This window comes from Phalacrocorax aristotelis, chromosome 3 (assembly GCF_949628215.1).
Source record: "Phalacrocorax aristotelis chromosome 3, bGulAri2.1, whole genome shotgun sequence".
Lineage (NCBI taxonomy): Eukaryota > Metazoa > Chordata > Aves > Suliformes > Phalacrocoracidae > Phalacrocorax > Phalacrocorax aristotelis.
In genome coordinates this window covers 41501380-41525767 of record NC_134278.1, presented here as the reverse complement: position 1 = coordinate 41525767, position 24388 = coordinate 41501380, and the positions used below count along the sequence as shown (strand labels likewise).

The window sequence follows — 24388 nt, the reverse complement described above, 5'->3', positions numbered from 1 at the left end:
TTATATATATACATACACATATCAGATATTTTACATGACCATGTAGGAACCTGTACACGTACTTACAATAGGCAGAACATTAAAAAAAGTTTCATAACTTACAAAAAAGGAATCCGAGTCAGAACCAGAACAGTCAAACCATACCCCCCCACACCTGTACAGATAAGAAAGTAAACAAACACAGACAAGGAATAAACAACTTCATAATAAAATACTGCCTGCTTTTTTGAGACAGAGAGGAAGCACTTAAGCGGAGAGAAGCTGCTTCCCTCAGTGCCTTCAGTACTGTGCATGTTTTGATCTCTAAGGATATGGTTAAAAAAAATACTCCTAGCAGAGTCTGATTTTTCCAGAAACATGAACTCTGCTGTGCACACTGACTGTTCTGAGAACAGATTCAGTTAGATTTAGATCTCCAATAAGTAAACAATTGTCAGAAAGGTTTGTTAAGAACATGCATGGGTAGGTATACCAATCCCCCACCGAAATCACTATGTGCTGCTGGCGTAGCATGGAAGATGACACTTGGTCATCAAAAGCAAATGTTTTAGAAGTAAGCACATAAGATGGAAGACTGCCAAAACAAACATCACCACTGACTCAAGTCATTCCTTGTAACAGTTTCCAGAGCACTGCTTAAATTGAGGATGATCCACTGCGTGGCAGCATGACAATCCATTCCACAGGTCACGTTTACAATGCTCTGAAGGCGTCAGTGGCAACCTCACTGACAAATTATCCGATAGTTTATTAGAATAAGAAGTCTGTCCCACTAGTTTGGGAGGAAACAAAAAAATAACCATTATGCTGAAACTGAAGCAGCAGTCATTGGATTCTGAAAAAAAGCCATTTTAATCCAAGTTGAAAGGCAAAGCACTTAGGTGGGACTCTTAAATGAAGTCTAACTAAACTCAGCAGATGTTCTCACTGAATAAAGACTACAGCAATTCTGATCCTCAGTAAAGAATAAAACCTCAAACACAAATGAATTCACAATACAAACCCCTGCACAACCTCCAGGAATGCTTCTTACCCAACCAACACAAAAAACAACTTCTCAGAAATTTGGAATAAAGCAGCAATATATATATGAGGGGGGTGTGTATACATATATATACACACACATATATATACACACACACACTTCTAGTATGTCCTAGTAAAACTGGAATGAGTTTTAAGAGTTCTTTAAACTAGAACATAATGAATTTCTGATATACAAAACAATTTGTGAAGATAGATACAATTGCTGTCAAAACATGCCACGCTGACAAGCTTTTGAAACTGCCTGTTTTTACAGAAGAGTTTTTCTCCTGGTTAGTAAGTATCAAGTCATATTTTATAAAACTGTAAAGGTCCCCTTCCTAAATTAATTTAAAAAAGATAATAATTTGTTAATTTTTTAAATAAGAAAACAGAATGTTCATTATGTTCAAGATTTAACTAACTTATGTACCTTTCCCAGATGTAATTTGGAGCAGAGAAAACATATTAGCCATTTCCAAAGAAAAAGAAAAAAGAAAAACCACCCAATATATTTTTCAAGGAAAAAAAAAACCCAACTATTCAAAATTCAGTAGTAGGGCTTTTTAAATAGCATCAGAACTGCAAAACATTTTTAAGTGCAAGACTGTTCTTTCTAAATGAATACTTATTACAGCATTTCCCAATCTAAAAGAAACCGAAAAACTGGTCACTGTATTCATGACTGGCTTCACTCTCTCACAGAGGTTGGGGCTCATTTTATTTGACTTCCAAAATCAGAAAGTTAGGGGTCTAGAGTAGACAATTGGCTTAGATTTTCTCCATTGCCAGCGATGACAGATAGGCACCCTCAAAGATAAATTCAGTCATCTCTGTTGAACACTGGAGTAATCACAAAATGGCTTAGATAATGTGCTTAAAGTTGAAGACGAACCCTACAGTCGGTGCCAGATTCTCTCCTTGAAACCCAGTACGAGCAACTGACAAAGAAGCCAGAACCACCTATTCCTTATTGCCAGGATCCAGTTACTAGATAAGCAGTTTTTGGAATTACTGCTATCATTGCCCTACCTTATTTTAAAAGAAAAAAGGCCTAACTTCTTAAAATATGTTTCAAAGTAAGCAAGATAACGTACCTGTCATTATCCAGGATTATCTATCAACTGCATCCCAAAGCACTGTTACTTCTTAAAAAATCATAGTTCAGCATCACTGTACGCAGTACTTCCGACAAGTTAAGCAAGAGCTACCATTTTCACTTGACTGCACGCCCTTGTCTTTGCTTATAGAGCACATTTAACCAACAGGAGACATCACCCCCTTACAATGATACTGCTCCATTTGTAAGTGTGCATTCCTTCCTAGCCAGTTTGTTTGTAAAGTTTCCTCTGTGTTACTCTGATAAAGCACTTCAGAGGAAACATGGACAGGGAAGTCAATACTTAACAGTGCATCAGATCTACCAAACTTAGTATTCTGACTTGGATACCTCCCACTAATCCTGCCATATGAAGGCAGTGGTTGTTGTCCGTCATTGCTGGTAACAGCTAAACCCTGTAGCCATGAAGCAACTTGGTAGTAATTTTATTTGCACTTGGATTTCTTGAACAGCTTCATTAACTGCTTGAATCTTTCTGAAACCTAATGGAGGACAAAAAGACGACACATCATTAAGGGCCCACGTTTCCATACCTACCAAGACAAACTGATCTGACAGCATAAAGTTTTTTTTAAGAGACCACTATTTTGTTTCTTTTTTGCTTCCAATAAATTTTAGGGAGAGAATTTTAGGAGTGCCATTAACAGGTTATTTGCATGTAGGAAGTCTTCCTATACATCTGAAATAGCCTCCAGGTTAATTACAGAGAGCCAGAGACAACTATTGGTTTAACACAGGTTTTCTTACAAGGAGGGGGAAAAAAAAAAAAAGGCTTCAAGTCAATTAGACTAGAATTTTGCCAGGTATAACTGTGGGCAAGATTCAAATATAAGGACAAAAGCTTATTTACTATTCCACAAAAAGCACACTTTATTGGTTATTTTCTATCCTTTTGTACAACTGTTGCTTCAGGTATTTATGGCTCATCGTGGAGTAATCTGCCTACTAAGGATTTTACAAAACTGATCTGTAGATGAGAGTCAAACATCTTTTGGATGAGCATAGCTACAGCTTCCATAGCAACGTCATTCAATGGTAAGTTAGCATTTCTTATTGCTGTATGTGTATTGCTACAGCGTATCTACCATCTACCAAATAGCTAACTGGGAAGAGTCGCTTAAACGCACAGATAACACTGTTCTATCCACCACCATCCACCCCAACAGCTTCTAAACCCCGCAAAGACTCTGTAAACATAAAACACAACACCCTAAAAGCCAAATCCCGAGCACGCAGCATTTCCTAACTTACTCAAATCAGTGATTCTCCCTTTTTAGATTTGCTGGATAGAGATTAAGATAGCAATTCAAGACAAATACAAAAGCTATACGCAAACCTCTGGAAATGTTCTACATCAATTTGATATCTGTGTCTTTTGAAGTTTCTTAATTAAAAGGTGAAAGAAAAAAGGAAACTTTTTAACGAAAAATGTCCTTTCTGCAAAATCTTGGTATTTTTTTCGAGCTCTAATTTTAATGCTTTTCTAATTTATTAAATGTGTACAAAGGCTTTGGGCCTCTCCAAATTACCTCTCTTTATCTAAGTGCTGATCCAACAGTAGAAACAATCCTGTTGTCCCTGGCTTATGATTGGACACAGCAGTTTCAAGGTACCAGTCAAACAGGTACTGAAGAATCCCTGGACCATAATTTCCCTGTAATGTATGTTTTTTGAAAAGTAACAACTGGGGGAATTCTAAGGTTCTTTTTTCAAGAACTCCCCAAAAAAAGACAAGCGGGAAAAACAACTCCAAATTAGCAGAAAATCTCCAAAGGTTTTTGTTCAGATGCAGCAACTTAGTTGTTATCAAATGTAAGAATGATAACACCTACCTGATTTGGGCTTTTGTTCAGCCTAGTGGCTAAGGAAACAAAGGTTTTGCTTGATGGTCCTTTTCTCTGACATTCCAGTAAAATTTCTCGGTCATCATTTCTACAGCAAAATGCATTTTAAAAATATTAATACATACATACGTGTACATGCACACAAACAAACACATATGGCCATATATAACATTCTGAGTATTTCCAAACTACAGAACATGAGTTTAAACTGCAACAATGAACTTATGGAGGATCCTCCCCTCTACCAGCACAGGGTAATGGAAGCAGTACAAACAAGTGGCAGTGGAGTTTATGCTACCCTATTAGGAAGGGCAGAATTATTACAAAATCAAACCCCAAAATCAAAGTCATCAAAAAGAGTTTTAAGCTTCTAAAGCAGGCATTTAAACTTTAACTGAAAAGAACTCATAAATTCAACAGGGACCAGTAGTTTTAGGTGGACTTGCCTCACTTTGCATGGTGAGGCAATGGCTTTCACCTAAGGCCCACTGACATTCAGATTAAAGAGAGAGGTGTCCGATTTCTGTAAGTGGCCTAATATAACGAACATACTCAAAGCACATCTACTGTTCACATGAGAATACAGGACCAGGATTCTATTCTTAAAGCATATCACTGATCTGCTGTTTGTCTCATTAATGAGCTTAGGTGTATGTAAAATGCATATAGACACAGTCATACAGTAGCTACTATATATCTTTGGTTGAAACATGTCATATTCCAATAAATTAGATGTAATTTCCTCCATTTCAAAGAAAACTGTAATGGTTAGTTACTTAAATAAACTGTTTTTTTAAGGCATAGTTCAACAATGCACAAAGACTGGCACAGAAAACCTAGTCAAATTCATAAGGAAAACTGCAATAATCTCTTTCTATCTCACTAGTTTGCATTTCAAAAATCATATTGGCTTTCACAGTCTTTTTTCCATGAAGGAGCTGATTTTCTTTTGAAATGCTACCTAGAAACTTAATTTATATCTGAACTATAGTTCAGTTTGTCCTGAAAGTTTTAGAAGCCCCTTTATAAATCACTGATTATATCAAGTTGTAGCAAGAACAGCAAAGCCTGCTAACTACAGCTTCTTAAGGAGAAGAATACACCACAATAACTTTGCACGTGTCTTCGACACATACAGTCACCTCATTTGTCACTTGCATCCTATTAACTGGAATATATGGGCTGAATGGTTTACTAGTACATTTCTGCAGATTGAGCAGCATAGACCCCCAAACAGAAAACTGTTTGCTCTCATGCCTTCTCTCAGCAGGGCTCTCCTTTAACTGCTCTCCTTTACCCAGTCACCCAAGCTTCCAGGCCTTGGAGGAATATCAGAGACTTCCATCCCCTACCAAGCCTGGCTAGAAATTTTGGACAGGAAATGGCAGGGAAAACAAAAATTACAGACAGCACAATATAGTAGGCCTTGTTACCTTAACATGTAAGCTTTAAAAACAAAAGCAAAAAGTACTCTTGGTTTGGGAGATCTGGGTAAGTGATGGAATTAGTTATGACATTGACATATGAAAGCCACCTTCTTTAAGGCAAATCTGATTTAACCTACCTAAGAAATGACTAAAAATTGTTCTCTTCCAAAGGCTGCTAGCAGGATTACATGAAATCAGTTAATCTCTTAAATTTATTTTACCCTTGACAACTGTTACAGAAAAAAAGGATAAAATAGACTATGGCACCTTTCAGTGGTGCTCTAACAGAAGATGTCAGTCTCATAAAGCCGTCCTGCATATTTAAAAGGAGGTTCCCACTCAACTATTTACAGAAGGATGTAGAGCTACCGAATACCTTCAGCTATCACCTAAATATCCTTTTCTTCCCACTTTTCAGTATATCACATAGTTTTTTAAACAAAAAACCCAAAGCCCTAAAACAATCAAACAGATCAAATCAGAAATTACCTCGTCCAGGAAACTACTACTTCTCCCTTCTTTTTAATGATGTTTTTGGCGTACAGACTAGGTGATGACGCAGATGAAGCTGAAGGAGAAGAGTCTTTGTTCTGCTGCAACTCGTTCTTCTTACTGGAACATCTTCTGTGTGCTGAATTTACCTCTTCAGGTTTCACATCACTCGCATCTTCTCCCTCACCCACTGATTCAGTTTCTTTTCGTTGCCTTTTTGAGCTGGAACTCTCTCTGACAGCCTCCTTTTTCCTTTTTTTACTAGTTTTATCATCTATACTTATCTGGCACCCTGCATCAGTGTTTAAAGTGGTTTTTGTTTCAAGATTACATTCACCTGCTACAGTTTCATTGGAAAGCTCTTCTGTTAAGTCTATAAATGCATCAGAGCACTCTTCTAGTTCTTCCTTTTTATCCCTGTTTTCTGAGTTAGCTGTAGAAGTTTCCTGAGTCCTGTTATCTGCAGTGGATTCTACTGCAAGACATGAAGTTTCACTAACAATATCATCTGTTAAGTCTATGTATGACTCTACACTGCATCCAGCAGGAAAAGAAGCTTGAGGTCTAACATCCATTTCATTTACTTTTTCAGATGCTTCCAATTTTTGTGCCTGAGATTGCTCAGAGCCTTCATCTGGGCTTTCAGTGTCCTGGCTCTCTGTGTCTGAAGATTTTCTACAGGGTCCAAGCAACGCAGTAGTTTCTTCCTTTCCAATACTATTTTGTGACTCCTTTAGAGGCTGAGGTAAGGCAGGATTTTGTTCTTGTTCAGTCCTGACACGAAGCAACTGATCCGTCTTATCAAGATCTCGTTTGACAGTTTCCTGCACAGTGGCTGTTGTGGCACTCTGACTGCCCCTTTCTTTTTTTCCACTTCTCATTTCTTTTTCATTCCTGGTCAAGGATGCCCGTGTTTCCTTCACTGAAGCCATCTGGTCAGATGCTGGTGAGGCAGATGGCACCGCACGCCTAATCTTCACAATAAAATGATCATTGGATTTTTCCATGATTACTGCTTGCATTGGTAGGCTGGGGAGACACTGAAAACCGGGGGCAACAGGCCGACTTGTCCATGATGAAGAACAACTTGATTTACTGCTTGAGTTATCAGATTCTAAAGCCAAATGAATGTCCTGCTCAGTAGCATCCTCCTCTTCAAGAAGTGCATCTTCGCTGTAATGTGCGCTGAGAACACCTTCAGGAGTTGAGCTAGAATTATTCTCAGGTTTTAGGAAGCTGAGGTGAGCATCTGATTTCAAAGGTGATGGAATAGTTAAGGAAACAGCCAAATCTTCAAGGAGGATAGAAGAAACAAATGATTTATTCCTTTGTAAACTGCATTCATCTTCTTTGCATGAAGCTGCATTTGTAGGAACCTCAAACATACAGCTTTCATCCAGTACATCTGGATCAACAGACATCTGAAGCCTAGATGTTAAAGAAGGAGGTCTTACAGGTGAAACAATAGGCCAATTAATATCCTCCACTGGTCGAGATTCCACACAAGCCTCCTTTGGAGCAATCTCTTGCACCAGTCCGGCCACACTACCTCTGCATTTATGACTGTCTAAAAACTGTTTTTCAGGTGTCCTGAATTCCCACTCATGTCTGTCGATATTGCCACCATTTTTGTCCAAGAGATCAGAACCTTGCAATAAGCTTTTAAAAATTTCACCCATTTGAGCATCACTTACGAGATTAAACGTAAGACTGGACGCTTGTTGCTCTGTGAGAAGCTCATAACTAAGATCAGACTTATTACCATCTCTGGATAGCTGGAATCCTTCTTTTTCATATTTTGCACCCTTCAGTGGAGTGAGAGTGCCTTGCAAATTATTCTCTTTAGAGAGGTGACCTTTGGTTTGGGAATTCCTCGTGTTATCAATGGAGTTAAGACATTTTGTAAAGGCAGTTTTTGGTGCATCTGTTTTACTTTTCTCATGGTGACACTTAGGTCGTTGATAATCCACAATTTGCTTGGAAAGGATATATTCTTCAGGTTTTTGAGATCTGGATTTCAGGGACTTTTTTCTAGATCTCTGCACATCATTTTTATGACAGATCTTGTGTTTTTCCTTTCCTGCTCTTTCAAACTTCCCTTCCTCAATCTCATTTCCCACTTTTACCACATCACATAGTTTTATTATAATTCTCCTTATCTTTTCAAATAAGTAATCAAGTTGTTCATCTACAAATTTCCACAACTGTTTTTTCATATCTGATACCTGTTGTTCAAAAAGACGGTCCACTATTGCATTCTTTTTAACTTGCTTAAGTTTGGACTCTATAATATCACAGATATTCAATTTTAATGTCTCACCTAAAGTAGACATCTTGGAAAAGTTCAAGTATTTTATTAATGATGTAAAATTTATGATACCAGATTCTATAATTCTGTGAAAATGCTGAACTGGAAAGTGTACCTTGAACTTCATATAATTTTTCCTCATCTGCTTTCGTATAGCTCTTAGCATCTGCATGATTTCTTGTACGTTTGAAGGTTCAACAATAACATGAACTATTTTTTCAAGACAAGCAATGCTCACAGTTTTATTTTTCTTCATATCCTTTGAAGATCTGAAAGTCTGATTTTTATGCCTCTCTCCGTTCTTCTTTGTACTTACTTTCACAGAAACAAATTTTCCATTATCTTCACTGCAACACACAGTTTTGCTCTTTTGGTTCTGTGGACTGCTGGTCAAATTTCGTGTCTCCGGAGAAGCTTTTGGTCTTGACTTTTTTGTCCTTTCCGAGCATCTTTCTGGTTTAGTTTTTTCTTCACCTTCATCACTACTTATGATTTCTCCTTCTTCTATTTCATCTGAAGAGATACTCAGCTGGGACTCCATCTCCAAGTGTTCATCAGACATGCTAACTGGCTTCTGATTTTCTTTGTTTACTTCCTTTGACAAATTCTTTGAGGGACAGACGACAACCGTACTTTCAGGAACTAAATCTATCAAAAGAAAAAAAACAGTTTGCTAATCACCATAAAGAATGCAATTATAAACAGACATTTTCAGAAAAACCTGGAAGATCCTCTTCTGCAAAGTGACCTTCAGAACTGTTTGTTTGAAACTGCAAACAACAACTCAGGAAGTTTGAGCTATAACGAGTTTGGGTCTTTGCTTCAGCAGCTGCTAGTTTAATGGGATTTTTCTGAACTTCAAAGGGCAAATAAGACCGTAACATTTCACCAAAAACATGTGATCTATTGCACAAATGTGCCTATTGAAACCAGAAAAATTTGGCAGTTTGGGTGGGTTTTGAGCCTCTTTCCATTCACTTTAACAAGCTTTGTGAACACTTCACAAACTGAATTTTAACTTTAACATCATTATGGACTAACATTTACATACAACAGCAGTTCCACAATGAAAACAAAATAAACAGTACAGATGACCTATTAATGTTTGCATTCAACTATATTTTCCAGGAATGATAAAAAGGTTCTACTTAAATCATGAAGTCTTTCAATAAGCTAACTTACTAAACAAAAAGAGTACTAGGCACTGTACACATGATTATCTCCTATTTCAGTTTCTGACGCATTTAAAATTACCAGCACTGTAACTAAGCAGCACAGCGTAAAAAGCTTTCTTCCTCAGAAATTTTGGAGAAAAACTCCAGTTCAGGTTCCTGAATGACAGGTATAGGGACTGACATGTGAGAGGAAAGGCTAGAGTTCTGCCAAACGTAGTATGCCTTACTCTGTCTTATAAGCAAGCTTATTAAATGTTTTATATTTTTGAGATATCTTTAAATATATATTTAATCATTCTTTAAAAATCAAACCACATGCTCTTCTGTTAAGAAAAATAAGCACCTACAGTCAGCTACAAAGCAGTACGTTACAAAAGATGAAAAGGCAAGCTCATTTGCATTGTGCAAAAATTCCACTAAAGTGCGTTACGTATTGATTAACAAGATTTAGTGTTAATTTTAGGCTTGCTGGGCGCTCTAGTTAATAAAACACTCTTATGTTCATTCACACATAGATTAGACTGCTCAATGGTCTCTAACAAATATTTAATGTGATAAAAGAACATATGTAAATTGCTTTCCATAAAAAAATTAACTTGTGATTAACAGTTGAAAGCAACATTTGAAAATGTTTACATTATACAGATTCTACAGGAGCAAAAACATTTCCCATCACTGCCTCCATTTCAGTTTTACAAGGATCAATACCTCCTCAAACTAATCACTTCAATATTTTGACAAACCAAAGTATAAAATGAAAGTGGTCAAATTATAGCAATATATGTACCCCTGTCCTGCAGAACAGTAAAAAGGTGAGTACCGAATTTCAAGGCCAAGAGAAACCATAGCCTCCTGTCAATTTAACAGATGCAGAACATTTGACACGTATCAGTAGCCAGATCACAAAGACAACTAGGCATCTAACTGCAGAGCTGAAAATCACTGCTTTGTAATTTAGTAGCAAGTTCTGGGCAGGATGGATTCCTCTAATAAGTAACTCAGGGAATCACTACAAAATCAGAAAAATACTTTTATCTGATGTCCATCTACTCTGATCCTAAAGCTCTTGTCCCCCCCCCCCCCCCCAATATTTCGAAGAATATAAACTGCTGTAGGAATGAAATATAAGCTGCTAAAGAAATTTACACTTAGGAGAGTAGCTGTCTCAAGTACAAGAGGGAGAATTACAGAGTAAACCACACTAAGATTTGCAAAAAGACATAAGGATTATACTCCAAAACATAAGAACAAGGATTTAAATGCCACTGTACCATTCCTCTTCTAGCAGGAAAACCAAACTTCCAAGAAAACTTTTTGTTAGTTGCAGCAGGACATTACAGGAAGGGTTAAATTCATGCAAGTAAAAGATTTAAACTTTGGGTCACCTATTTTCTCTTCCTGTCGGTGCTGTCACTGTATTCTATCTCCCTGACATCTTATTTAGGAGTTAGATCTTACTTCATTAATGATCAATCCTAATAATGTGTTTGTTCTACTTTTTTCCCCACCTACTGACTCACAAGTATAAAATATATACAAATTCACAGGGAAATTAATTCAGATGGACAGCACAGCTTTCTCTTAGCTGACATTCCTAGGTATTAAGTCTCAGGTAGCCTCTCCAGCTTTCTCACAAATAAATACTTGAAAGAATATGATCCTATTAACTTTTGCCTCTACAATTTCAGAGAAAAACCTAATGACATCTACTCAGAACTAAGCGCAGTTAAGAAACCTACATATTTTTTAGAAGATTATACATAACTTATTTCAACCACTTATCTGTCAGCAGTGACAAACTCCAATTTTTATAGCACTGACGTTCAATCTGCTACAATCTTGACTGCACTGTTAAACAGCTCCCCTATCAACAGAAAGGACCACTATGGCTTACACAGCTAAAGAAGAAACAATTTCTATTTTTAAGAAAGCAGTCATTTCTGCTTTCCAAAAACGGATCTTCTAAGCCTTTATGTAGAAAAGAAATTAGAATACACATATACAAATACCTTTGTTATAACTCTTCACAAGACCTTTGCAGGGACTTTCCATCTTAAGTGCTTTAGCCAAAGGGCGCATTGGACTGTTCAGTGGACTGATTGCCTTTGGAATATACCTTAAGTGATTGAGATCAATACTCAGTATTGAGCTGTCATCATCAACAAGAACTGAGTTAATTTCTTTCTCTTTAGTTCTAGGATACATCTCACCACTAAGAGAAGATGTCGCAGTACTGATTTCAGTTAGGTCTGGCTCCAGATCACAAGCATTCTGGTCAACTAATGGTTCATCCTTATCTGTTAACATAGTTCTCTCAGGTGACTGAGATGTACTCTTATTAATTTCACAGATACCCTTTTCCTCAACAGGATGCTCAACATTTTCTGCAGCCAAGTGATCGTCATCTTTCACTACTTCCATTAAAGAGTCTGGTTTTGTTTTGCTAATATCCTCTGCAACATCACAGGACTCCAGGTCACCAGAGCTTTTGGCTTCTGAGTCATCTAAGTCAAGGTTCTGAGAGCCATGCTGGTCTGCCGAGCTTTCTATGTCAGTCGGTAGCCATATTTTATCTTCCTCTTTCTTCTCTGCTGCTGACTCTGGAAGGGCTCCCATGCTTTCGCTGGCAGGTTCAGACTGTGCCACTTCTGCTGCTGGTACATTAACATCCTGCATTATAGCCACTATCACAGGCAATTCTTCACACTCTGCCACACTCCCTGCCACTTCCAGGGGCAAAGGTTCAGGGTCATTCAGTTCCGTCACTGCCGCTGCTGCTGCTGAGGCTTCCGATTCAACTGGATCACAAGTCTGGGCTGCCGCTGACAACATTTCAGCCTGCATCTCATCAGGACCCAGTACCTCTGCTGTTCCTGGCAAGGCCTGGGGCTCTGCCTGACCCACTTCTGCTTCTGGTAACATTTCCAAGCTCAGTTCATCAGTTGTCACTGCTGGTAATGCTTCAGACTGTGCTGGATCTGCTGCTGCTGCTTTCAAAGTTTCATTTTCAGAACTGACAGAAACAGGCAGTGCTGGTCCCGCATCACTTTGAGCTGCACTGTCCCGAACTTGCAGTGCTGAATTAGCTTGCTCTGTGGGACCACAGTTAACAGGGTGGGCAGGATCTAACAGTTCTTCCTGCAGCGTGACCTCTGTACCTCCCTCATCAGAGGCCTTTTGGGAAGGTGTTTTAAGTCCATCTGGTGGAGAGAGACATTGTTTCTTAGCAGGAGAAAGAGTTAAATTTAGCTTTTCCATAAAGCTAAGTTTTAAGTCTTTGCTTTTTGTCCCAGTGTGATCATCTTTAGTTTTGGGGATTTTATGGTCTTTTAAGCTATCTGATACTCTGTATGTTTCTTCTAGCTTACAGGACTTGTTTCTCTCACTTTTCGTAACATCTGTACCTTTCCTGGATTCTTTTCCAGACTGGTGAGAAATCCCTTTTGCAACTTTTCTTTCATGTCTAAAATGTCTATTTTCATCCTGATTATCTCTCTCTCTTTTCCTTTTTTCTTCAGTTCTGTGCCTTTCTGATTTGGAGTGTGCTGTTTCCCATTCATATCTACTACTGTCCTTCAAGCGCACATATTTATGCTCTCTGCTGTTGGAATTAGAAGGTGAAGTCCTTCCTTCTCGAGAAGGATGATCATTTGTTCCCCTGTCTCTCTTGCAGTCACTGTCTCTTCCTTTTCTAGACTCTTCCACACGACATTTACGTGATTCATGAAGACTCTTTGAATGTTCATTCTTTGAGTGTGGACTGCTCCCTCTACCAGACCTCTTTGGTTGTTCTTGTAACTTTTCATTTTGTTTGGTTTTTTGGCCAGCGTTTTTTTCATCTTTATCATGTGTTTTAATGTCTTTTTTTAATAAGTGTTGTGATCTCTCATCAGCATACAATTCACCTCTTGTTTGAAATCTGTCTTTACTGGTAGTTAGTTTCTCCCAGGAAGAAACATCCCTTTCTGCTCGCCTTTCTACACTTGGACTGCATTTCAGTTTTATACTCTGACGTTTTTGTTGCGACTCATTTTTACTAGCCTTCTCTGAAACAGTCTTCAGCTTTTGCTGAGGATCTGAATTCCCCTCTTCACTGTCACCACTGTTACAGTTACCACTGTTTCCAGTGCTCTGATGTACTTCTCTCTTGTGTTTGTGGGCATTTCCCCTACTATACTGTTCATTACTTTTTGTTTCTTTTCTTTCCTTTCTGTTATCCTTGTTGGAACTATGGTCATAGTTCGGTAGGCATGTATGAGCACCATCATTGCAGAGCTCTTCAGGAGGGTATCTCAGTAAATGTGGAGTGTTCCTTTTCTCAGAGCTAGACTTCCCGTTGTCCACATTATGAGATGAGTAACTGTGATGTGTATCTTTTGAAGAGTCATTTTTCATTCTGTGCTCCATCTTTATACTGTCACCTAAATCAGACGGTCGGAACTTGGAATCTTTTGTTTTACATATCTCAGAGCACCTTCCATTATTTGAGCCTGGGAGGTATGTTCTGGTGAAGCTACTTCGATGATTAGGAAATTCAGATAGCCTATTTATAGAAAGAAAAAAACCTAATTTTAGTTTTGAAATTTATTTAAACATAAGTAAAGCCGAATTCTAGTGAATCCATATCTCTCTAAAAATTGTTCATACTTTCAGCTTCAAGTTGAAAAAAAATATGGGATAAAACCAGAAGTTAAATAATTTCCATTAGCACTCATTTAAAGAATAGAATTTGTATACATATTTTCCAAATAAATTCATCTAAAGAAAAAGCAAGACCTGTGGAAAGATACTGTACTGGGTCTGTATTACCATCTCCATTAGTTCAAATTAGTATTTCATTGTCCAGCAATAGAGACAGCTTTCCCCTAGGAAAAAAGAAGTTCTTTACAGCAACAGTGATTTTAAAAAAGAATAATAATGAAAAAAGAGCAATTCAATAGTTCACTATTTGGTAAACTGGCAACCAAAATAATAGGTATAATGTGACTGTGTTTACTCTACCCAAGAAGCAAATAAGCTACTATGTTTGGAACTTGCTGCAAGCTGGAGAAAACAAGTAGTAAATACAATAATCAAGCCTCATCAAGGCCATATGTTACTGGTGCAAGGTCATCATAATAAAAAGAAAAAAATTAAAATAAAAAGCGCACATGTAGCCTGAATTCTTACTCATTGTTGACAAAACTCAAAGATACCAGAAAAAATAAAAACACCCAACCAAACAAAAAAATCCATGCAGACAGACACTTTTCTGCCATGTTCAACAAAACATTTCATTAAAATGACATGATTAAAGGCAATGGCAACCTTCTTAAATACTCTACACTATCTCAGAAGAATGATTGTGCCTAACCAATGCGAAGTAAACAGAAGCAAAAGTCATACCAACAAACAATGGCAGCAAACCACTAAAATGTATGGCTCCTTTTTTAGAGGGTTGAGAATGAAGTGGCTGCTACACACAGATGTTTGGTTTTGGCCTGAAATTCTATGTTGATTCGGTGTCCAGTTGTAAGGAATAAGTTCAAGTGTAAAGTAATTCTGTATTTATCTCCAATACAAAATGGGGTTGTTCTTGCTTTATGAACTACACACTTCCTATGGGCTGATACAGTAAATTTAAATATGTAACGATCACCTCATACAACTGGCTCTACTCCAAAAACATGACATTGTGATGTGAACTGAACACTGAACTAAAACAACGCTGCAGCGGTTGTAATCCAAAACGCTCTCCTATGTCTCTCTAATTTTGAACTATACTGACAAGTCTTCACCACGCTTTAGGCTGGCTATTAAATCTGCATGTGTGTGTGATGAATGTAATTGTATCCAAGGGAGGGTTTTAGTTTTTTTTTTTTAGTTTGGTTTGATTATATTTTTTTTTGGAGATAAGCACTAACAATTTCCCTCAAAGATATTATCTTTGAGGTAGCCTTTACAGATAGGTAGGTTGCTTAGGATGAGCTAATTCATTATCGACCATGCAGCAGGCAAGGCATAGTTCTAAGTTCTGAATGCCACTTCCCCACAATTTTCCATGATGGATACCTCCAAAAAACCTAGATCAAATACCTTGTTTTTCATCACCATCAGAAGGTATTGCAATGGAGTTTGTAAACTCTTTAATGAGGGTGAGTATTCAAAACAAGAAAATATTTTTCAAACAACTCAATTTAAAACCCAGAATACTACCCTCATAGGTGTGAAAATGACAGCTGTCATGTCAAAGTCAGTCAACTGGAAGTTACACATTAAAACCTCTTGACCTCCATCAGATCATATCTGGTCATTTTCAGTATTAGAAAAAAATATCATATTGTTAATATATATATAGCCTCTAGCACAGTAACGTGGAATGAGCCTTCTTTATGACACTTTTGGAGCAAGAAAATAGCAAATGGTCACACTGAAACACACACAAACCAATGATGTGGCTGATGTCACACAAATGACCAGCAGGTGACCCTGTGATAAGCTGGGGCTCCCGCTCTAGTTTCAAGTGGTTCAGAAACCTTAAATTCAGCTACTCTCCCATCCCTACTTCAATATTTTCAACTCCTTGCAGTAAGATTAGTAGTATACAGAAATTACCAAGAATTCTCTACTGCTACCCCCAGCCATTGGAGACAGGGCTTTCCTATCTTGCCATGGAAACATTATATAGTCTCTTCATTTATTGCCTGAAAACTTCCAAAGAATTCATGTCTGAGACCATAAAATAGACTAGTTCTGAAGCTGAACTGCGTTAAGATAACACCTGCTTTGAAACATGCAAGATGGTTAAATAACCCACCAGGAATGGGTGATTAAACAAAACAAAAAAAATAATTCAAGCAAATGGTCACCCTTTGGATTCCTCGTTTTCTTAATTAGAAGCTAAAGACCTCATCAAGCAAATTAGATACATACATACTTCCTCTGACTGTAGCTGCAGTAAGCCACAAAAACAATTATTTACGTAGTTATGGTTAACTTCATTAGTTTCACTTAAAATACACGCACAAAAGTTTCTTACAAGTATATAAACACGATCAGGCAAAAAGCATGTTTTCAGTCCCACAGTCTAGTTGTACCTTTGATGGAGATTACTGATTTCTTCATCCTTACGGTTAATTTCCACTCTTGCTGTTTTGATAAGTGCTGAAATATTCTTTTTGAGAGCTTGGTTTTCATTCTGTAGAATGACATTCTATTTTAAATATCCACAAAAAAAGATAACAAGAGAGAGAGAGGGAGGGAGAGAGAAAAAATTAGAATTAGCTTGGGTATCCAAATATGTAATGAAAAGCTTTGCAAGACAATCATTAGTAAAAGTCCCACCATATGCAAACTGACAGTAGAACATCCAGAAACTGTTTTGGAGAAGTCAGAATTAAGTCAGAAGTATTGAGATCCAAAGGAGCTTTTTTTAAAAAAAAAAATAAAAATGAAACCATCATTCACTTTTATGCTCTTGTTTGAGTCCCTGATAATTATTTAAGATGTTTTAAGCATACAATTTATTAAAACTCAAATATGCCATAAACGAAGTAACCACGGAGCTAAAAATTGTAATCCCCCCTTTGCTTCTTTCTTTTACCCCTTCTATTGCTTTGCTGGTCACTGTGTCAAATGAGAGATGTAGCTTTTAAGCACTTTCAGAGAAAGAGGCTAATTGTATTACATCCAAGGTGTCAAAACTTTGGGTGGTCTATCATTCTAATATTTCTAGATATGATGCTCTAGAACATCTGTCAATCCTACAGGTAGCCCCTTCTCTTAAATAACTGCCCTCAGCAAAGCCTGCTCAGGAAGGCAGACAAGTTTTGTGAAAACAATACAGAAGTGTCAATAGGCAGAAGATGCTTAGAACCTTAGAAAGCATAGAACCTTTGGGACTTGTCTGTAATACACAGTACAGCATGTTCCAGAATTGCCCAAGATAATCTGACTATAGAGAACGGCACAGCATGGGCATGCTAGCTCATGTTGAAGAGCCATTCAGCCTTATCAAAATGGCACTACACTCAAGGCAACACAGACATCCTCTTCCAGTTCTAATGACAGCTCAGGTACCTTTGCAACCCCTCTCCCTAGTGCATTAAAGACCTGTTTTTTAAAAAAAACAAGAGAATTGGATACCTTTCTAGTAACTATTCATTTGACGTTCTTATTTTCTAATTAAGGAGACAGAACATAGCTTTCAAGCAACTGAAGTCCTACTGTACACAACATTGTGAAACAAATGGATTTACCTACTGATTTTGCCAGCAGGCTATCCTAGCAACTATCCTAGGCAGAACAAGCTCCCAGCACCTACAGAGGTGCTTTACAAACCATCCACGCAGTGGCTTAATTCTGGAAAGCAGATTAAATTAACCCTCTCTCAAAGCAATATTGAGTTTGCTTTATATAAATCTTGCCAATGTTGCCCTTTGAACTACAGTACCTGTGCCTGTATTTCTTTAAATTTCTTCATCAACTCTTTAATTTGCTGCTGACATTTTCCATACTCTGCCTGCAACTGTCAAAGAGAGAAGAGTTCACAGCACAGAAGTGAACTTACACAGAAAAGTTACTCCTCTAGATTTATAGTTAGTTAACACAGTAACATGTATTACAAAGGTCTGGGTTTTTTCCAGAAGTAACATATTAAAGCCACATTTAAAAAACAAAAGCTTCAATATGCTCCAACAGGTATACAAGTCTCTCAAACATCATGACGACTCAGATAAGAGGAAATCTATGCGTGCTTGCCCAACAGTAATAGGCAAGAGAGTAACAGGAAGCCATATTATTGAGAAATTAAAAACATGAGTTCAGGAACACGAGTTCTGAGCCCTACAGATGGGGACTTGTTTGTCAGATTTTATACAAGACAGATAAGGAAAAACACAACACAAAGTTATTACAAACAAACCTGGACTGCAAAAATAGACTGCAAGGGACATGCTCCTGTTGAAATCACAGAACTAAATAAAATACATTTGGCATGAGCCCTTCTTAAAAAGTAGATGGTGACAAAAATTTCACAGAAGAACAGTCAACTTCCCTATCGTCATACTTAACAGTCAACCGCTTTCAAGCTTCCAAAGGGACATTTTCATCACTTAGTAGACTCCTGGAGGTTTTCTCCTGCTTCTTCTATAGAGCATTATATTTGTGGATGTCTTCCCACTTACTCCAAAGCTCAAGCTAGTTAAAATGTGTCTTACGGACCAGGAGAGGTGATGCTACACGAGTAAGCGTTCTGCTGATTTGTTACAAGCGGTCGCCTACTACATGGCTGACTTCACTCTCAAGGAGAAAATTTAATGACACATAAAACTAATCCATGACCCATCTGCTTTAGTCTGGTAAAGTTTGTTGGGAGAAATGTCAAGACTAGCTTTGCATCAGACGTTTAAAAAGACATTTAACTAGAAGGAAATTACAGTACATTGTCTCATAATGAAGCTGACACATGAACCGCATGCAAAGGACATCACATGAGAACACACTGTGTCACAGACTGAGAGATTCACTTATTCTGATAAACTTGCTGACATAACAGTTTATTAGTACAGTCTTGTTCTTACTTATTTAAAAAGTTTCCCTATTTTTCCAATAATGTGACCATACTGACAATGTTTTTTGAACTTCACGCAACAAAATTTGGAATAAAAAACCAGAGTTATCCCTGTCAGATTAATACAAACCTCGTTGTAGGATGCTTCCTTTGCAGTCCCTTCTTCAATTAATATCTCATCAAACAAATTTAAGCTGTTTCCAGCTGGTGTAGAATTTGGAGCAGAGTTGTCTGCAGAAAGAAAATCCGTTACATGAAGAGAAAGGTATTTTTCTAGCCAGATTGCATTGTGTCACAGAAGAAACATATGACTTTATCTGGAAAAATTCCTATCCTGAATTTCAACATTTGTTAGTTTTATTGGAAATACTTGATCCAATTTACATCAATATGAAAGGTGACGATGAAAATTAAAGTTCAACTGAACTGCAAACATTGTGCTAGAAAAATTAAGAGATACAGAGGACACCTAACAACAAAGATGTGTGCATTTTGTGACTAATTAGTTGTTTTAGGTCAGAGGAGAGTTAACTCACAGTAAATCTACCCAATTTACAAAGCAAGAAGGGCTACACCTTAGCAGTGATCCGAGTTCCACAATTCCAGAGCCAAGAAATAGCAAAAACCTGGAATAAATATGCGCATCCTACAATTCATTCCGCTTTTGGCCATACTTCACCTTGGAAACATTTGCAGTTGAAAAAAAAAATTGAGAAAAAGAATACTCAGATGCCAATGACCTATACATTCACAGACATGGATCAACTGATCAGAATCAAATGGAGTTACTGTGGAGTTGGTACAGGGTTGAATACCATGCTTCTTGTGCTGAATAAATGTTCTTTGCTGCTATATATTTCCTCACAAACGTAAACTCCCTAGCTTTAGTTCCAAACAAATGAAAGAAAGAAAAAAAACCAACAACAAAAAACAAACCCAAAACCAACCCAACACCCAAACACCCCAATTATTTAGATAACAGTGCTTTTTTCCTCAAATCAACCTGTGTGCTCTGTTCACCAAATACTTGTTACTGACAGGACCTGACTTATACAGATCCATTTGCAGACAAATAAATGAAGTTAGCTATCAAAGCTGTGTTTCAATTCTTTGGACAATACCATAATGCAAACAGTATTATTATCACAATGCAAGACGACAAGCAAATAACATCCTATCTGTATAGAGCAAAAATCTCACCAATTCTCTTCAAATTAAAAAAAAACATCCCTCAGAACTAGACTATATAAAATATTTGCATTGTGTTATTTGCATCTTTTATATTTACTACACAAGGCATCTCAGTATGTGCAATAGAGACTCAGAGAATACTCTTATATATTGTAACAAATACAAAATGGAAAGCGCAAAAAAGTTGTATAGATGCTTTACCTCTGTAGGATATAGTATAGTCCCTCAATAAAAATTCAATGGCCTTACAGTAGTTAGGTCAGTAGAGAAATCATTGCTTAAATACTAGAAACAGCATTTCATTAAATGATACACTAAAACTCCTAAAAAGAACACGTGCTGTGTCCATTTCTCTCTTACCGTCAAAGAAGTTAAAAGAGGAAATTAATTTACATTAGCATGTGAAATTATTGGGGGAATAACAAAAGGTTAAAAGCACCTGCTGAATGTACTGTATCCCACAAAATGTATGTTTTGGAGATCTCACTGGGGATTTAGTGAACATTGACTGTCAGTTCTGGTCCTGAAGGTATTTAAAAACTACAAAATAAAGGTGCTTTTTCCAAGGTAAAACATCCTGTATCAAGGCACAGTTAGAATAGTTGAGGTTTCTCTGCACGCCTTTATATGCCCAAGTCTCTTAAAATAGCCAGTATCACACAAAAACCATCTCATAATCATTCAACTAATAGATTCAATAATTCTCTGCTGTATTTATACAGTGTAACTTATGTCTTGAATTTAAACAAGTAGCTCACTGAAGCATATGTTACACCACGAAATGTAAACTTAAAGGTAACTGTTGTTTTACTTGAAATCAGCCTAAGAAGCACAGAGACCCTATAATGCTCCGAGCCAAGCAGCAAGATACAATCAACCTACCAGGAACTGTCAAACCATTGTCCAAGCCATCATAAATATCCACTGAGCTCTCATCACCTTCCTTGAAAGGGGACGCTTCAGCTAAAGGAAAGTAAAAAAAAAGTAAACATTTAGTAAACTCCAACCTCTAAGTTTCCCACTAAGTAAGTGTAGCTGTGATCCTAGACCAGTAGAGAGTAGTAAAAGTAGTAGCACAGATGAGTAAAAGACGGGAATTTTACCCAGCAAGCTACTGCTACTGTGAAGAAAAGATCTTTAGTCACCAGTGAGCAAAGACAGCCTTGTAAGATCACCTCCTGAATACTAAAAGAACTATGCCTGAAGAAAATTATATGGCTTTAAGTACAAATATAACTTAAAATTACAAACTAAGCCAACTTGATCTGAATTTGAAACTGTTTTCTAGAATACACTGAATAAAAAGTTATACAGCTTGGAAATAAAAATAAAAGAATTAGAATGATAAACCCACTAATGTTAAAAGAAACATTTCTCACTTAACAGAAATATTGTAACAGTCTATCACAGTTCAAAGAATTTGCTTTAGTATTGCCAACTATTCACACACTAACTGGTTCTGTAAAAGTATTTTAATCTAAACCTCCTCAGACTCTCTTCACGTCTTTTTCCAATGCCTGTTATCACTCTCATCTCCTCTATGTGAATCCGTGCAGTTCTGCAACAAATATTACTAAAAAGAAAAATATCAATATCCACAGTCCTTCTGAAGCTAGGAATCTCACAAATATTCATCAGATCAATCAACTGCGGAGCTGGAAATAATGTTAGAGTACCTTGATTGCTGGTACTATACCACATGACTGCACATTTGCTTTTACAAATAGCAAACAAAGAAACAAGCCTCCTAACTGTCCAACTACACGCTTCATTAAGATCAGCGAAGATTGAATTATACACTGTAAAACACAGGGGAGAGACCTGTTTCAGGCATCCCCTCAAAACATATCAGAAATCCAAAGCACACAGTTATGGTTTAAAATCCAACGTTACTAATGGGATATGGCTTACAATGATACTGTCCCACAGCCATTTAGTTACAGTTGAAGCTCATCAGTATTTGTCCTAACTTAATTTGTTGCCATTTTGTTATCCAAGTTATTTTTGGACCTTTTTATTTTCATAAGATTGCTTGTGTTATTATACTGCAAACCAGAAAGTAATTTAACATATCTTACCACCATAGCGGATATCAAATAGTCCAAGTCCATCCTCATCTGTTGCCATGATACAAACTCCCTATGGCTTCCCCATCTAGGAGTAAAATACCAGAGGAAAGACAACAGATTAATTGACAGTTTCAGAACAACATTGTAAAACAGAGGCGTCTTGAAATAAGTCAATTACACATGGGGTACCTGTGTAGCTGGCTCTTCAACAAAACCCAGCGCTAGGATGAGGAAAGTCTTACAGGGAGATAACAAATGCAGAGCTCTATCAATAAAAGAAATTATGTGTCCTGTAAATAGGCATTCTGAAGAGGATCTTCAGCTGCATCTTTTATCCACAGGTATCAAGTAAAGATCCTATAAAGAAATTTTGGCATGCATTCTATCTGAATGTAATTCTTAACCAGTTAAAATAATCTGAGTTGTTAATTCCGATTTCTCCTCTGCTGAGCGTTTAAAGGCACATTCCCCCATTCGACACCACCAGGCAAACCAAAAACGAGCGGTAGCAGGCAAGAAACGATTTGCCTGCCAAGGCACACAGCCATGCTCGGCCACAGGACGTACAGCATCCGCCACAACAGCTCCTGCAGGACTTTACAAGCACACACACTTGTGGCTCCGGTACACCGGCCCCTCTGGAGGGAGGCGGCAGCCGAGGCCGCCGCTGCCCGGGAAGGAAGAGCGCAGGGAAGGCTAGGGTGCGGGTACAAGCAGAGGCAGCGGCCCTTACCCGCTCCCCAGGCCTCGCCCCCCTGCCCAGGCGGGAAGGGGATCCCGCCTGCCCCGATTACTGTCACGGCGGGAGTGCCCGGGACGCCTCGGGGGTCGGGGGCGGGAGAGGCGCCGATGGCGGCCCGGGAGCGGCACCCCGCAACGGCCGGCGGGGAGGGGTGCGCCCGGGAGGGAGGGGTGGGGGAGGAGGGCCAATAGGGAGAGCCCGGGGTGGGCACCACCGGGCCAGCACGAACCAGCTCGAGCCGAGCCGAACCAAACTGAACCGGACAGTGGGATCGGCGCTGGGGGAGGGGAGCGGCGCCCGCGCGGAGCGAGGCGGCGCGAGCCCCCCGCCGGGCCGGCGGGGAGGAGAAGGGACAGGAGGGGAGGCGAGGAAAGAAGAAGCCCCCACGCGGCAGGCAAGCCAGGCGACCCGCGACCCTCACCCACCGGTCAGCTACCTCGCCGCGGCCCACCGCCCGCGACACCCCGCAGGTCACCGCCGCTGCCGCTGGTCCCGCAGGCCGGGCACCGAGTGGGCGGGGCTCTTGGCTGCGGCAGCCAACCGCCGCAGACGCAGCGCACGTCCCCGGCCGCGACGTCGGCAAAACCCACCCCCCGGTCTGAAGCAGTTGGCGCCAAAGCGAAGAGCGTGAGGCGGCCGCGCCCCGTTCCCCGCCATCGCCCCGCCCCTTCCCAGCCCGCCCCCCGCACCTGGTCGCGGTCACGGTCCCTGTCTCGGCCCCATCCCGCCGCGCTGCCCCCGGAGACCTGGGTGGGGCGAGCGGGGCTCCCCCCGCCTTCCCCTGCCTGGCAGGCCGAGGGGCTCCTGCCCAGCGGTGGTCAGGCAGCCCGATGCCGCGGCCGGCAGTCCCCCCGCCGCCACCCGGCCCTCCCGCAACGGCCGCGGCGGGAGAGGGGCGGCCGCAAGAGGCCGCCTGGGCCGCGGGAGCGGCGGCCGTGCTCACCTGGTGTGGGCTGGGCGCGGAGGGCCCGGCCCCGCTGCTGCTGCGGGGCGGGCGTGGGGCGGCCCCGGCGCCTCTCCCGGGAAGCCCCCAGGCTTAAGTCCGCGTCCTGCTCCGGGCGATCCCGCTGCCAACCCCCGCTGGAAGCATCGTGAGCGCGTTGGGTCTGCGCTCGGGCTTCGTCAGCTGGCTGCGGCCGGGGAGGGTGACGTGGAAATGCAATGCCGGGCGTGCTTCCTCCCCAGCCTGAGCCACCTGTCGGGGTTAGTCACCGCCCGCGGCCGGGGCTCTGTGCCTGAGACCACGACCCTGATCCGGGGGGCGTCGGGGCAAAACGCCGTGCCCTGCGGCCCTCCCCTAGCGACGGCAGTCAGCTCCGCGGGAGGAGGGAAACCGGGCAGGGCGAGAGGGCGGCCAGGGGAGCCGCGCACAGGGCGAGCTCTCGGCTCCGTGAGACAGCAGGGGAGGCTGGCACCGCTCCCCAGCGGAGCCATCCCCCGCCGCCGC

The 24388-nt window shown here is 39.9% G+C and overlaps 1 protein-coding gene across 3 annotated transcripts; it reads right to left on the bottom strand.

The window, feature by feature from the left end:
• Positions 1-835: 835 nt before the first annotated feature.
• Positions 836-24388, bottom strand: CASP8AP2 (caspase 8 associated protein 2). Of its 3 annotated transcripts, none has more exons than XM_075087279.1 (10): positions 23885-24388; positions 22209-22284; positions 21013-21093; positions 19070-19170; positions 17821-17895; positions 16466-16581; positions 11399-13932; positions 5904-8862; positions 3976-4075; positions 836-2625 (listed from the first exon to the last, which is right to left on the bottom strand). In XM_075087279.1, the coding sequence occupies exons 2-10, from the start codon at positions 22255-22257 to the stop codon at positions 2569-2571; spliced, it is 6072 nt and encodes a 2023-aa protein (XP_074943380.1). In that variant the 5' UTR covers positions 22258-22284; positions 23885-24388; the 3' UTR covers positions 836-2568. The 3 variants fall into 3 exon arrangements, with proteins under 3 accessions (XP_074943380.1, XP_074943379.1, XP_074943381.1); XM_075087278.1 differs by lacking the exon at positions 23885-24388 and adding an exon at positions 23367-23479; XM_075087280.1 differs by lacking the exon at positions 23885-24388 and adding an exon at positions 23378-23460.

What these genes read in the sequence shown, in the direction of transcription:
- CASP8AP2 (XM_075087279.1), bottom strand. Translation starts at nt 22,257, where the DNA reads ATGGCAACAGATGAGGATGGACTTGGACTATTTGATATCCGCTATGGT. An exon ending in ATTTGATATCCGCTATGGTG is followed by an intron (nt 21,094 to 22,208) that starts GTAAGATATGTT and finishes ACTTTCCTTTAG; the next exon opens with CTGAAGCGTCCCCTTTCAAG. An exon ending in CAATGGTTTGACAGTTCCTG is followed by an intron (nt 19,171 to 21,012) that starts GTAGGTTGATTG and finishes TTCTTTCTGCAG; the next exon opens with ACAACTCTGCTCCAAATTCT.